Genomic DNA, 15,867 nt, shown 5'->3' on the forward strand with positions numbered 1-15,867 from the left:
GAACAATTTTTTTTTGCAATGGTTTCGTTTTTGGTAGACCTATCTAAGATTTGATATGTTATGGATCATGGTTTTTTATATTTATATGCATGTAATATCTAAATTTCGAATCAGTTTACTTTTAAGCGTATTAACAAATATGCGTTTGCCAACAAAATTATCCGAAAAAAGCAATCCACCCCGTGCGAAGCACGGGTTTGTAACTAGTTGAAATTAAAAGATTCCTTTTTACATTCTCACATTGTGTAACCAAAGTTTAATTATCGCACATTTGTTTATTTCCACCTTATCACCATTGAGTATGTTTTTAATAAATCAAATATAATAATGATACACAACTATAAAAATTAATCTCTCAACTCATATGACACAAAAACATATATTTATGAACAACTACTAGTTGTGTATTGTGTTTTGGGAGCCAAGAATCAAAATTATATTTATTCTCAAGATATGAATTATCTTTGGTATGAGATGTGCAAATGGCTCAAAGATACTAGCTAGTACCATATCATACAAGCTTACATGAGCTCCACTTGGATTATTACATGCATGCATGCATACCTTATGCAGCAGAATGATCAGGCTGATGACTTGCTATTCAGTCAAAGGAAAAAGCCAAAAGTCAACGTATAGTTTGGTTAATAGTACATGCATTTAAATATATCAACCGTTGATGGCTTTGACTGCAATCTAAAGTAAACACAAAGGTAAAAGAATATTCTTAGCTCAGCTGACCAATATCTTTTTTTGTTTACAAAGCCTAGGTATTATAATTCTAAGGGTTAATTATGTTTCTAGTTCCTATAAAATAGCGACCTTGTAAGTTTAGTCCCTAGTTAATTTTAATAGCATTTTTAGTCCCTATAAAAAAAAATTTACTTATAATTTTAGTCCCTGCTAAAACAAAGTTTGATTAATTATCCTTAAACTCTTAAATTTTTGAACGATTTTTTTGAGACAAGATTAGAAAACTATGAAAGGTTCGTTTACTAAAATTTAGAATTTTCTGACATGAAATGAATTAAATATGAATTTTTTAAAACGACAAAAGTTAAAGATAAAAAGTAATAAAATCTGGATGTAGAAATCAAATTTTGCGATAATTTTTTGCGGACAAACTTTTAGTAATGTTCTAAACATGTCTGCAAAAAATTGTTCAAAAATTTAAGAGTTTAAGCATAAATTAAACAAATTTGAATTGAGTAGGGACTAATACTCAGTGCAGAAAAACAAAATTAGGGACTAAAAATGCTATTAAAATTAAGTAGGGACTAAACTTACAAGGTCGTTATTTTATAGGGACTATAAACATAATTAACCCTAATTCTAATTAAACCCACAGATTCTTTTGTAGTTGTTGGCATAAAGTAATGTGAAGTAATGTATCAAGTACATTTTCTCCGGCTGAATGCTCTACCAAATTCCAATAATTCAATAATCATATATTAGAGTTTAATTGATATGCCGTGTTAGTATAAAAAAGTTTTATACGTGGGTCTAATTATTTAGGTAGATAGATAATTGTGAATATATTTTAAAATAAACAATGAAACATGTTTTTTGTATTGTTTTTTCGAAGGTTGAACCTCGTTTTCATTTTAGGAGCGTTATCAAATTAGGTGTAACCAGCTATAGCGCGAGACTTCATTAGATAATCTAGGTTTTCCAAGATCACGCAGATCTTGTCCTTTATTCATCGGAACCACGAAGCACGGATCTTGATAGGTTTGTTCGGCATGTCAAATTTAAATGAGGTTCTCACGAATATCATCAGCGTACTCCAAGAATAGATTGTGTGTCTCACTTGACTAGAAGAAAATTAAGATAAATTGCTACAATAATCGCAACTCAAATCAAGGTGGCTTCACAACTTCAACAAACCATCACACCAGTGATTTTTTTTCTAGAGATAGAGCTGAAAATTTTAATTTATGTCTTTCGGCCGTTTGGAATACCTTATTTTTTAGATTATGAAAAATAGGTTACCAAATAAATAAGTCTTCGTGTAAATTCATCCCTAAAAAAAAGTCTTCGTGTAAATTCATAAATATTCACCGACGAAAATTATATCTTCATGTTTTTTCATAAACAACCTCCACAATTTTATAAATAATATAAAAACTTATTTTTTTTAAGGAAATATAAAAACTTATTTATCTACATAAATTGTTTTACTTAAACTAAAAAATAAATAAATCAGTTTAAGTGGACCATATACAAATAATGATGATACTTTTTTTTTAAGAAACAGATTAACGATACTAAAATTTGATTTGATTTTTTATTCGATCATTTATTTCTATTAAAGGAGTAATTGTTAGGAAGAATCGAATTTGATTCTAGAATGAACAATTCTTAATTAAACACATGAGAATTGAAGTAGCCAACCCACAATTCCGAGGCTAGCAAAAACGCAAAAGCAGTAACCACCGACGATAGTCCAATAAACAAGGCATATTCAATGTTACTTGAAGACTTAAAAAGGAAATTCAATTATTTAAATTAATTAATAATTAAGAAAGATATAGTTATTCTAATTCAATTGGAAGTTATTTATGGATGGCGCGTATATATAATGAAGATGACCAACATTGACCAATACAATCGTAACACCTCATTCAGTTTCACCATTCCAGTTTTTTTTGTTTTTTTTTTTTGTTCTTGTTCAATACACCTCACTCTAACTCGTCTTCTTGACTCGTTCGAGTTAGGGTGCTTTCTCATTCGCCAAACCCTCAATTCTTCAGGTTTCTTTTTAACTCTTTTAGCTTAATTAATTAATCTACATTGCAATTACCCTTTATTATTATTAATTCTCAATTACTTTTGTCATGCTCACAAGGTGTTTGTGTATTTGTCTGAACCAAATTGTATGCTTGTGATTAGATCTGATTGCTTTTATATGTTTCTTTGTGTTTTTTCATTGGTTTATCTATTTTGTAATTTTGTTTTATTTCTTGTTTTTGCTTTTAATTCAAGCTTTTTGGTGGAAATTATTTAAAAAAGGATTTAGTAGTGAAATTTATGATGTAGCAATGTTGAGATATATAAAGTTGGTTTTTTTAGGACAAATGGATCTAGGACTAGGAGATCCTTTAGCTTCAGCTATACCCTAATGGGGTTGAGTTCGATCACAGTGGTTAGTTAGTGGAATGTAACATAAGGAAACCAAAAACTTTACCGACACTATTAGGGTTTTTAAGATCAAATGGGGGATTGTTAAGATAATAGCTAGCCACTACTCCATTCAAACCCGGAGATTAGTTTTTCAAATATGTCGGTGGCGTGTGACCATTCAAACCCGGAGATTAGTTTTTCTCGGTGGCGTGTGGGAGTTAAAGAGCAATTGAAACAAAGTTGCTTCGGCTAGATGAATAACTCGAACTTATATATTTTTCTGATATCGTTATCTTTTTGAGAAATGTATTCCTGAAAATTTTATAAAAAAGCCGTTTTTCCATGGCAATGTTAGTAGACGCAATTCTCCTAGCTCGACCTCTGTTATGGTACACGTGAATATGTGACCTAATCGGACTCAATCTTGTGTTTTATCGCAAAACTTGTTGATATGGTTAATCAATGTGGCAAAGGATGGCCTGTTTGGAGTTAGTGAATTTTTGAAGATTTCTTCCCTTAGTAGCCAAACCTAGTTACTTGGCACTCTAATGTTGAGTTAATGCAATGCACTTTACTTTGAAAGCCATATAGGAAATCTTCTGGCATTGAAAGAAGGAAAAAGTCTCGTACTTGAATGACAAGCAGAAGCTGAGTGCGGGGTTGGATTAGCTTAGTTTTGGAGAAAAAATATGATTTTTTTTTTTCCCTAGATAAACTAGCTTTCTGTGAGTGTTTTTTGAAAAGAAAAACAATTATTTTCCAAAGTTAAGCTGTAATGACCACGTACCATGATCCTTGTTTGAATATACCAATAATGGATCAACCTTCTGCACGATTAAATAGTTTTTGTCGTTCTCATTAAAAGCTAGTATCATTTCATAGCTGGATTTTGTCTTTGTTTTCATATACATCTAAACCTTTTGATTCGCTTTTACTTCCGTTCCTACGTCTATGATTCTTGTAATGACACGCAGTATGGTCTTTTTTCTTACTGCTTTTGGATAATGTTAAGTTTTTAGGGCCTTGTATCTTAAGCTTAATTGAAAGACTGCTTTTTGCTTTATTAATTATTGTAATAACACATAGTATGATAATTCTCTTGCTTCTTTTAGATAAAAGTTAAGTTTTTAGGGCCTTGTATCTTAAGCTTAGTTGATAGACTCTGTAGCTACATCCGTGTCACATCCTCTGTACACTTGTCAGCTCAGGTTTAGATTATTTTCCAGTAGTTTTATTTATGCAAATGTTAATGAAGAGTTCCTTGCAAGTTATTTGTTCCTGTCATGCCTATTTATAGGACAGCATAGAATTTGTTTCTCATATCTTATTTTGTGTTCTCTTCCAGCCTTTCTTGGTCTGCTTCAAAACATTTAATTTTCCTGGAAAAGCAAAGGTCACATCACAATGAAGGCATTGATTCTGGTTGGAGGGTTTGGAACAAGGTTGAGGCCATTGACACTCAGCGTTCCCAAGCCTCTTGTTGATTTTGCTAACAAGCCCATGATTCTGCATCAGGTAAGGCTTTTGATGCCCCGTTTCTTGAATTCTTACGATTGCTATGCTACCTGGGTAAATCAGAGATGGTTTTTATTTTTAATAGCCTATATGTTATATTTTCTCCCTGATATCATGAGTCAGTCAGAGTTTTGCATAAATGCTGCATAGTCAAAGTTATTTGCAAGATATTTCAGCAGAATGGGTTTGCATGTTTATTGACTCTTGTTTAATCGACCTGCAACAATTTTTCATATCCAACAAGGCAACAACCAACGTTGAATCTTGCTGGATTCTGTCAAAACTCTGGTTGTTAGTTTTCCATTTTAGTATGTCAAAGTATAGATTTTCTGAATGAGTTGTGTTGGAAATTCCGCCTTAATTGCGGTCTGCCCCTAGTCGCCTAAATTGCGACCTTTGGTTAGCCTTCATTGCAGCCTCCAACACCTTCATTGTGTTGGCTTTGAGAGGGTGGATTTAGTCCCACATCGGATAGATAGTACTCTTGAGAAGAGTTTATAAAGAGGAGGCACTCCTCACCTTACAAGCCGGTTTTGTAAGGATGAGTTAGTCCCCAAATTTCAACAAGTTGATTTAGATTGCTTTTGATATCTGATTCCTCCATCATTAACGTGTTTTAGGTTAATATAGTGTGGGTTTTTTATGTTTGTTCAATGTATTTTCTTCCCCCTTTCCTCAAAAAGTGCGAAAAATTGTTCTTGCTTGCGTGAGAAGGTATTTTAAATTTCATTTAATATTAACTGTTTCTTCTGCTTTTGTTATATTTTGATCCTTCCATCATCCCTTTGCTGTCTGTGAGTAGATGCAGGTGCACGACTTAAATATTTATTTGTGTTGTTTATGTATATTTGTTTTAGTACAGCTTAATAAACCATCACCTCATGTGTTTTTCCTTTTAATTTGTTTTGCAGATAGAGGCTCTTAAGGACATTGGAGTTACTGAAGTGGTGCTGGCTATCAATTACCAACCAGAGGTATGGATTGTGCCTCTCTTTTCCTAACCGTGTCAGTCATTCTCAATGAAATTTATGTAAACAAAGTTTCTTTATTTTGAATTTGTGAACACTTCCTCTTGTAGGTGATGTTGAATTTCTTGAAGGACTTTGAGGAAAAGCTCGACATCAAAATCACTTGCTCTCAAGAAACTGAACCATTGGGGACTGCAGGTCCCTTGGCTCTTGCCAGAGATAAGCTGATTGATGGCTCTGGTGAGCCATTTTTTGTTCTCAACAGCGATGTTATCAGTGAGTATCCACTCAAAGAAATGATAGAATTCCACAAATCTCATGGAGGAGAAGCTTCCATAATGGTGACAAAGGTAATTAACGGAATTGTAAAAAATAAAAAAATTCTGTTGCAAATTATAGCATTCAATAATGTTTTACATCTGCTTGTGCAGGTTGACGAGCCATCGAAATATGGTGTAGTTGTTATGGAAGAGACTACCGGGCAGGTTGAGAAATTTGTTGAGAAACCCAAGTTGTTTGTTGGCAACAAAATCAATGCTGGGATCTACCTATTGAACCCCTCAGTTTTGGATCATATTGAACTGAGACCCACTTCTATTGAGAAAGAGGTGTTTCCAAAGATTGCAGCAAACAAAAAGCTATATGCAATGGTTCTGCCTGGATTCTGGATGGACATTGGACAGCCAAGGGACTATATAACAGGTCTGAGACTCTACCTGGACTCACTCAGGAAGAAGACTTCTTCCAAGTTGGCCAGTGGCCCTCACATTTTGGGGAATGTGATTGTGCATGAGACAGCCAAAATTGGCGAGGGATGTCTCATTGGACCTGATGTTGCAATTGGTCCTGGCTGTACTATTGAGTCAGGTGTCAGGCTTTCAAGTTGCACTGTAATGAGAGGAGTTCGGATTAAGAAGCATGCTTGCATATCCAGCAGCATCATCGGGTGGCATTCAACTGTTGGTCAATGGGCTCGCGTGGAGAATATGACTATCCTTGGAGAAGATGTCCATGTATCTGATGAAGTTTACAGCAATGGTGGTGTGGTTTTGCCCCACAAGGAAATCAAAACAAGCATTCTGAATCCAGAGATAGTCATGTGAGGCTACTGCCTTCCAAATTCTTAGCATGTAGTGTGTCTAGGAGGTTGTAAGTTCTCGAGTCTGAAATGAAATATGTATTCATTTCATTTGGTTTCCTTTTATTATTGATTGCAGCCCTCCTTCCCCGCACATTGTAAAAGTCAGTTTCGTTAAGAATGAGTGATGCCATAATTTATAAAGTTGAAAGGTCAGTGTCTATGTAAAGAGTTGGTCTTTTGTTCCAAAGCTGTGTAATTTTCAGTGTTATGTACAGAATTTTCTTATTATTTGAGGTCACAAAATTGGGATTCTTTGACAGGTAAACTTCCTTTTAGTGGCACCGATCGAGTGTTCACATTTTTGTTCTCTTATAGCTTTAGATTTCGCCGGTGTTGGACCGCTGTGTGTAGATATCATTATTATCTAATAGAAATTGAAAAGTCCAGGTGTGAGAAGTTTACCTTACCATGTAACCACACAACTCCACACGAAAACATTGGATGAACTAAGCTCTGCAATTTTAAGAGAATGTTGGTAGAAAAGAAGGAAAAAAAAGAGGAGGATAACAAAGAGTACCATATTTAAGATTAATACTTTCTTTTTAATAAAAATTGCTACCAAATGTTTTTTTGCGCTTTTCACCTTTTTTTTAGCTAGTGCAATTTCTGAGCTGTTTTTCGAATATTTTTCATGGAAGAGCAGTAAGGTAAAAGACCTATGTTTTATCCAAAAACAAGTATACGTAATGTGTGGTTTTTAAGTGGATTATCTAAGTTGGCATTGTCAACAATTTGCACATCTTAAGGTGAAAAAAACATTTTGACAAATAACTTTCGTGATTTTATTCTTGCCCCTTTTTTCCTTTGCTTGTTGCTTCCATTTCTCTTAAGAAACAAAATCCAAATTATCTAACTCTTCTAGCAACATGAACGTTTTAATCCACTGACTTTTTTTTGGGTATAGATGAGGTAGTAAAATTGAGTAGAAACTAAATGAAAATAAGCCCCAATATTAAATGTTCTATAGATTTAGCCTAACTTATAAATGGAACAAACCCCTAACTAGGTACTTCAAAAATTTAAATAGTACCAGATAAATCCTTTAAACAAATTTATGACTAATGAAAAATAGAGTGCTACTACATTAGCTCTCTCCAAAGAATTGTTTTATCAAATTAGTGTTACTAAATAATCATCTAATATTCTCTCTAAATGAATTTGGTAAAAGCTGCATATCTTTAAACGACTGATTTCATATACAAAATTATTTCAAAAATGAATAATGATTATTGAATCTCCTAAGTGGTCTGAGCATCTTTAGAAGATATATGTAAATTCAGCAGTAACAAGGATAGATCAGATGAAGGATAGTCCAATAGACAGAGTCAAACCAAGATAAACTATTGAGCATTGGCTACAATTCACCAGTACTTTTTTTAAAATAAAATAAATTATATATACTTAATCTATTAAGTTTCCACATGCATACTATCAACCAAGAAACTTCAAATTCTGTTAATCTTCATCTCATAAGCAATTACAGAGCAATGAAATAATTTTTTTCCCTTTCTATTTGGAGCTATTTATTTGAACAACTGTGGAAACTTCAATTACTTGAAAAAAATTCTTACACAATGATCACCAATTTCCTAATGTTGGGAAGGAAACATGTTTATTGTACAAACACAATGAATACAAATGCAGCAACAAGTAATGCAAATTATCATCCCTTCTCTCAATTGAATATTGTACAATTTGAACCTAACTCTGAACACAGAAGAAAAATACCCAAGAAAATAAATTACAATCAAGTGAACTTCCTTGCCTGCCGTCGCTTCATGCGGATTTTCAGTAGCAAAAATCAAGTAGTTAGGTCTTTGTGGGTGTAGGTAACTGTTTTATCACCATCTACTACTTGTCCACTTCCTTTGAGAAGCCTGCATTGGCAAATGAATAATCCATGCATCAGTTTATATACCAAATAGTTGGTGTTTATAGGGCTTGTTTGGATATCCTTATTTGAGCTTATTTATTGACATAAACAATTGTGCGACTGTTTATGAGAGCTATGGAAACATCTTATGGTATGTCTATAAGCTATTTTCAGCTTATTTCTATAAGCTCTCTTGGATAGGTTATGAAAACAACTTATATCTTATATGAAAACACTTTGACATTATTTTATCTTTGATATAGAAATAGCTTAAATATAAGCATCTATATGATAAGCTCCAATGCTATAATTACTTAATTATGGTTTATCCAAACAAGGCCTATTATGGTCATAAACGTTGAACTTGCTTCACATAAATCTTCTGTACCGCGTATAATTGTGATTAGCTATTATAGTTGAAATTGATCATATAAACTAAAAAGAGACTGAATAAAATTCCTAGTTCAATAAGAAAGAAACAGAAAGGTTTATTTTTAATGTTTCTAAAGTATTAGAAGGAGCATCGGCTTATACCATCTGGTTGTTAACAATCCATCAACTCCTACTGGACCCCGAGCATGAATCCTGCTTGTGCTTATTCCAACCTATTAAAGCCCAAAATATAATGATAAATTAACTCAACAACCTTAGCAAAAGCTACTGATGATAAAAAGGCAAATATTTTCAAGCATCATACCTCTGCGCCTAATCCAAATCGTGCTCCATCGCTGAATCTTGTACTAGCATTGTGAAAAACAGCAGCACTACAAATATACCAAACATTATTCATATATAAATGCCACTTTAAAATGATCTGTGATCTCAAAAAAGGGTCAATTGCTTAAAAAGAAAAATGTTTGTTGGGTTTACTGTTTATTAATACCTAAATAACATTGTAAAAAAAGTAATTAAATTTCACAAAATATTTGAATGCCTCGATGTAATATTTGATTAGAGGGAACAAAGAAAATATATATTGTTTTTCGAACAATACCTGTCGACTTGACGAAGAAATACATCAGCTACTTCATGATCTTCTGTGACAATGGAATCGGTATGTGCACTGCCATAATGGGGAAATAGCAACAATTCAGAAAAGATGAATAAAATGAAAATAGAATTCAAGAAATCTCTTATAAAACACATGAGAGTATACCTTCCATAAAGATTTATATGATGAATAGCTGCATAAACATCATCCACGATTTCCAAGGTGCAAGCCAACGAACAGTACTCATGATGTAATGAACGAGCAAGTGGAACATTCAACAGAGAACTTGCTTTCGGTCCTCCATATAAAGTAACACCTACATAAGTTTTAAATCATCTAACCATTTCAGAAACCTTACAATATAAACTTTATAATCAATGTAATAGCTCAAGTAACTTCAAGAAGTCATTCTTCAATCACAAAAAGATGCCAGCAGATAATTCTCTTCATATAGAACAGTTTGACAAAATGCATACCTTCCGACCGCAAATCGTCACTAATACTATTGAGCCAGCCTTTCTCTACCAAATCCTTATGAACAAGAAGTGTTTCCTAGGAGTTCAAATTTAAATAACATATATTAAGGCATGGTGATGAAAAGTAACAAAGTTTGCAGTATCATCCAACACACTAAATTACCATGGCATTGCATCCTGATGGATAATCTGTTTTTGCATCGAGTACAATCTGCTTAGCCATCTCCAAATTAGCAGATTTATCAACATAGACGTGACAAATCCCATCTGATTTTGACAATAAAATAACATTATATATAATAGTTACTATTATATTATTATTATTTAAAAAAGATTTACCATACCATATCAAGCACTGCAAGTATATTAAGCTTAAAGGTCTTACCAGCATGACCTAGAACAGGGATTTTCGTCGAACTCTTAATATCAGAAACAAGTTTATTGCTGCCTCTTGGAATCACCAGATCAATTACATCATCCAGCTGAAAAACAAATAGAATGCAGATTCCAGCTTAGTGAAATGTGCCACAATCTATTCAAAGTGAGCAGACTTATAAACCAGAAATTAATTTGCACTGTTGTATTCACCTTAAGTAGCTCAGGTATTTCAGCTCTTGATGTCACAAGTCCAATAAGTTTTGAACCAACAGTATCAGGTATGGCTTCAGTAATTACCTGAACATTTAGATAGGGTCAATTACCCAAAAAAAAAAAATGCATAAATACAATAAAAAGAAAATAGTTGTCAAATTATCATTTAATTGGAAACTGAACTTTGTGCAAAATGGCATTTGATCGATTAGCCTCCTTGCCTCCTTTCAAGAGAAGCCCATTCCCACTTCGTATTGCCAAGGAAGCTATCTGTTCAAATTGTATGAAGAAACTAGCTTAGAATGATTTTTAAAAGTCAGCTTAAATAAGTCAGATCAATGATCAATCAATCTAAAAATGGTTATTTAAACACAATGTAGAAGTTTTCAAATTTAAACAAGTTCATGTGATGTAAGAAAAATGAATTCATTTTATCTAAAATAAGGTCCGACCCACAGCTTTTCTAAAGTAAGGCCCGACCCACAGCTTGGTAGACAGTATCTACTAGATAATTAAGTCAAAGTTGTCCAAGCTGAAAAAGAATCATTTATAAATCAATCGAGAGGAAGAACAAAAAATATGAAAAGGTTTGATTTACCTGTACCAATGCATCAGGGCGAGACTCGAAAATAATTAAAAGAACTCCCAAAGGAGATGACGTTTTCTCCAAAATTAACCCCTCTGCAAGCTAAATAAAAAGGAATCTGTCAGAAATATCATAGATCAATGACCATCATTAACCAGTACAATCAATAGTGTTGATGAAAAACTTGTTCAATACATGACTTTATGACATGGCAATAATTACACTTGTACACAATTGCAAAAAAACACAAGTAATCTCCTTTGTAAACTGTATCTACTAGTATGGCGTAAAACTAGAAACTGTAATAAATATAATAAGTAGATTGATTCAGTTTAAAAAGCGGCCTTAGTTGTTTGACAGAAAAAACAAAAGTTTGCAAACAGATTACTAAGGTGCAACAAATTGTATTAAATTTTATATATATATAGCTAAAACAAACTTTTCATTACCTCAGTTCGTTTTAAAACTCGACCAATCGGATCTTCCATGTTTGCAATAATTCGTATGTTGTTGGCAAGGCCTACGATCTGTCAGTTATATAGTTTATCATAAGAAATTTTGCAGCTTGTTTAAAATTCAACAAATATATATAGTTAGTTAAAAATTAAATAATTTCTTCTTTACGTGAACTGTCTCTTGCCTTCTCACTCTTTAAAACCAGCCTAGCAACCAAGGATTTTTCGTATCCTGCTTCTTGTGCAGCAACAACATCAGCTTCATTTTCAATCCTGATCTCTTTCTCACGTGATTGCAATGCATCAGCTATATTTAGCAAAATTTGTTTCCTTTCTTCCGAAGACACGGCCTGTAACGTAAGATTAGGAGATTAGCATGTTTTGGAACGAACGATATACTGAAGCTTGGTAATATCCAGGATCCGAGAGACATTTTCTAACTGTTCAGATATTAAAGAGACCTGAAGCCGTCTGGAACAGTCCCTAGCGGCAACAGCCATCTCGCGTACATCAACCTCTTTTGAAGGGACCCACTTATGTGCATCTTTATGGAAGAGGGTACCAATACGCTGTCCTTGGAGAATTTTAGTGAGATTTTCAGCTGCATTACCACTGAAAGAAGAAAAATAAAATGTTGCAGAACCAATTTTCAAAAAATGAGAATCGGATGGAGTATGTAACATACATAATGGATTTCATAGTGTTCTTGGCATTGTGAATTCTTACTAATGCATCAACAAAGGAAAGGGGGTAAAAAGCTCATAAGCAAATCTCATTACTGAAAATAATGAGTTTGCATGTCATTCCCTAACTAATATATTTCTAATTGAAAATGGTGCCACAAAAAATGTGTTAAAATAAAATAAAACGGTGCTTTTGAGAAATGCAAAAATAAATCAGCAGTGCACCTGGTAATGATAACAGGAATTCCGGCATCAGCAGCATGAACAGAAGCTTTTACTTTGGCTGTCATTCCCCCTCTTCCAACCCTAGACTTGTCTCCAAAAGTAATTTCATTTTGATGCTTCTCCTTGATGTATGTGTGAATAAGTTTTGATAGTGGATCACTTGGAGGGCCATTATAAAGACCATCTACATCACTCAACAAAATAAGAAGATCTGCTTTTAATTCCAAGGCCAACAAAGCTGATAAACTGTCATTATCCCAAAATATGCCAGAAGAATCCTGCAAAAAATGAGTAGGTAACACTTTTAAGTATTTTTTAGGTTTTATGCATAAATCATTAAATCAATTTTCACCATATAATGATCAGTATAAAGAAACCCTTGGACACATTTATCAAAAGAGAAAAATATAATTTGGGTCTCTATTTATTGCTAGTGTAAGCCTATATCATAACAGCAAAAAAAAAAAAAAAGAATACATTTAAACTTGTTTCCACTAATTTTTTTTCTTCACAAAGAGCAATAGATTGAAGTTATCACCTCCAAGTTTAAATTATGCTTTGTTGATGAATCAGAAACAAACCTCGTATGGAGCTTTCCTAGTACTGACTGCGTCGTTCTCGTTGAATATTGGAATAACTTTTAGTGCTAGAAGTGATCTCACAGTTTCAGAAAGTTGCTTTCTAAAATCTTGGTCTCTAAAATCATTGTCAGTAACAAGAAGCTGAGCAGATGTCACATCCAGCTACAAGACAAACAGGTAGAGAAAAGAGTTACATTTAACACAACTTGTCAACAAATATCCTAAAAATGAAATTGACAAGAAAGTTACATCAACTTATAAACAATGGCAAACCATAAGATGCTAAATCAATTAATTGAATCAAGAATAATAACCTGACTAAACAAATCATCATAAGTAGCCATAAGGCTGCTTTGTCCAACAGCAGCACAAGCCTTGCCATCAAGTTCAACTTGTGGCTTCTGAAGGTCAGCAAAACTGTAAAATTCACAAGAAAATTATAATTTAAATTCCTCTACCTTCAAATAAAATTGGAAAGAAAAAAAAAAAGTCTTGTATACCCCTAGCACTTCAAACGGTATGTATGTCTATATATAGTGAAAGCAAGCAACAAAACAACAATGATTGCTATTTAGGTCCCCCCATGTTGTTGTGAAGCCCCCATATTTATAACAAAGTGTTCGAAGTTACATTACAAATTACTTACCTGCTTTGAATCAATTTTCTGTATCTAAGCCTTTGTCGACCGAGGCCAACAGCACCTGATGAAACCAAAATAACTTCATAACCAAGAATGTTTAGCTCCTTAATCTGCCATTTATTTTCAAAAGGGTCATTCATACTACATTCAAAAACCAATTTTTCTTCTCTTATAATAAAAACACAATAAAAAAAGGAATTTTGACCTGCTCACAGAGTGCCCCTAATTTTCCAACTGCTAATCTTCCATCTTGGCGAGTAACAACAGCAGTTCCAACCTTAAAAATGAATCAAAACAAACATTCTTAGTCATTTGGTTTTGAAGCATTGTAAGGTAAACAATACAAACATAAGATAATAGAATGAATGAAAATGAAGTTGAAAAGGAATAAGAGTGAAAAGAACCTTGATGATTATGCGCTTAACATCTTTGACAAAATCTCTACAAGGGTCGGCGTTCGCCATCTTTGGTGGAGAGAAACAGGGATGAAGGATGATAGTACAGCTATGATATGGAACTGATGCGATATCACGTGTCCAATTTCACTTTTGTTGCAGCAGTATGCACTCAAACACTACGATTTTAAATTGTTTTTTTTTTTGTTTTTTGAATGAACTATTTTAAATTGGTAAAATTGATTTTGTGTGAAAATGAATCCAATCATGTGATTGACAGTATATGACATAAAAATGACGTGTAAAAATTAATTTTAAAATGAAAAACTTTTTTTTTAAGGAAAAAAATTAATTTATGTTTTGTTAATTCTAAAAGTGAAATCAAATATGCACCTGATTGTCCTCGTGAACTTAGCTCAGTTAGTATGGACAATTTATACAAACTCTGACCACCACAAAAAAAAAAAAAATATGCACTTGATTTATGTTTTGTTCCATGTTTGAAGCAGTCGAAATTGCGTTTGATGGTCAGGATAGGGAGACAGGATATGATACATTAATCATATCTTGCTTAAATCTCATGTTTGATGCACCAACGTGATAGGATAAAATAAACCATTTTCCTATCCTATCCTGATTTTCCTTTGTAATTTCTATCCTGAGTATAGGCTGGGTTAGAAATTATCCTGATGGGATTAGAAAATCATTCCTTATTTATTATCCTGATATTTTGCCATTTTTAAAATATTGTCATTTTTAAAATAATGATAGCATGTTTTTTCTATTATAATTAATAACATTCCATTTTTATAATATTTAATTAATTATGAGAGAAATTTTTTCATTTAATTATAATGATATCATGTTTGTTATCATGTGCGCATCAAACACATGATATGATTAATGTTTATCATGTCTTTATCATATCCTATCTCTATCCAGCTTTATATCATATCCTGCCTCTATCCTATCCTGACCATCAAACGGGGGTGTAAAATTAATTTTGATATATTTAGTTGCTCTTGAATATAATTGATTTTGTTTCTATATTTGTTTCTTACTTAAAGTTATGATGATTCATAGTTTCCCAATTTAATTGTGTTTTTACATTGAAATTAATTGTTCAACTTATTTTTACATAAATGTATGCTAAGATAAATTATTTTATATTCGACTCGCTATTAAGTGAAATTAATTTTACGAAATCAATTATTTAAAATCAATTTTTTTGTCACCGTAGAATCAAACATTCATTTAGATAGTTTGAGATTTTAATTCTTTGTTCTCTCAATAAATTTTAATCGTTAAATCATCATAATCATTTTTTTTATCGCAGTTACTTTTAAAGTAATATCCATAATTGATTGTGATGTGGTGACTATACTAACAATGTATAAATATTAAGAGAAATGATATTGGTACAACAATTTTACAAAAGAATATAACATAATAGTACAATATGTACAACAAAAAAAGTTAGTAATACGATGTGATTAGACATGTGTACAAATTCCTCCAAATAAAAATATGTACAATTTTTTTTACATTAAAAGTGTATAATTTGGGGAAATTATTTCAGATTGTAGACGTCTATTCTCTCCCTTTTTTTCAAATAATAATTGTAGTG

The 15,867-nt window shown here is 32.6% G+C and overlaps 1 protein-coding gene and 1 pseudogene across 3 annotated transcripts; one reads left to right on the forward strand and one right to left on the reverse strand.

Moving 5' to 3' along the window:
* The first annotated feature begins 2,603 nt into the window (after positions 1 to 2,603).
* Positions 2,604 to 6,835, forward strand: LOC146939791 (mannose-1-phosphate guanylyltransferase 1-like; annotated as a pseudogene). Its single transcript, XR_015031765.1, has 5 exons — positions 2,604 to 2,750; positions 4,466 to 4,635; positions 5,547 to 5,609; positions 5,714 to 5,953; positions 6,035 to 6,835. The product of XR_015031765.1 is annotated as a mannose-1-phosphate guanylyltransferase 1-like (transcript).
* A 1,431-nt stretch (positions 6,836 to 8,266) lies between these two features.
* Positions 8,267 to 14,398, reverse strand: LOC146939792 (delta-1-pyrroline-5-carboxylate synthase-like). Of its 2 annotated transcripts, XM_085753344.1 has the most exons (20): positions 14,250 to 14,398; positions 14,051 to 14,122; positions 13,852 to 13,955; positions 13,520 to 13,622; positions 13,206 to 13,367; positions 12,625 to 12,902; positions 12,178 to 12,328; positions 11,902 to 12,066; positions 11,711 to 11,788; positions 11,274 to 11,363; positions 10,859 to 10,945; positions 10,673 to 10,759; positions 10,470 to 10,566; positions 10,248 to 10,351; positions 10,085 to 10,160; positions 9,774 to 9,924; positions 9,612 to 9,680; positions 9,315 to 9,381; positions 9,152 to 9,222; positions 8,267 to 8,621 (listed from the first exon to the last, which is right to left on the reverse strand). In XM_085753344.1, exons 1-20 carry the CDS (start codon positions 14,307 to 14,309, stop codon positions 8,546 to 8,548), a joined length of 2,148 nt encoding a protein of 715 aa, XP_085609470.1. In that variant the 5' UTR covers positions 14,310 to 14,398; the 3' UTR covers positions 8,267 to 8,545. The 2 variants fall into 2 exon arrangements, with proteins under 2 accessions (XP_085609470.1, XP_085609469.1); XM_085753343.1 differs by having other exon boundaries at positions 9,612 to 9,924.
* Between the last annotated feature and the right edge of the window lie 1,469 nt (positions 14,399 to 15,867).

Source organism: Medicago sativa, chromosome 3 (genome assembly GCF_051527215.1).
Source record: "Medicago sativa cultivar Bolivia chromosome 3, Bolivia_mono, whole genome shotgun sequence".
Classification (NCBI taxonomy): Eukaryota; Viridiplantae; Streptophyta; class Magnoliopsida; order Fabales; family Fabaceae; genus Medicago; species Medicago sativa.

Coding starts and splice junctions, on each gene's coding strand:
- LOC146939792 (XM_085753343.1), bottom strand. CDS start 14,309: ATGGCGAACGCCGACCCTTGTAGAGATTTTGTCAAAGATGTTAAGCGC. Junction 13,368..13,519: donor ATGATGATTTGTTTAGTCAG/GTTATTATTCTT, acceptor TTTGTCTTGTAG/CTGGATGTGACATCTGCTCA. Junction 10,946..11,273: donor GCCCTGATGCATTGGTACAG/GTAAATCAAACC, acceptor CAATTTGAACAG/ATAGCTTCCTTGGCAATACG.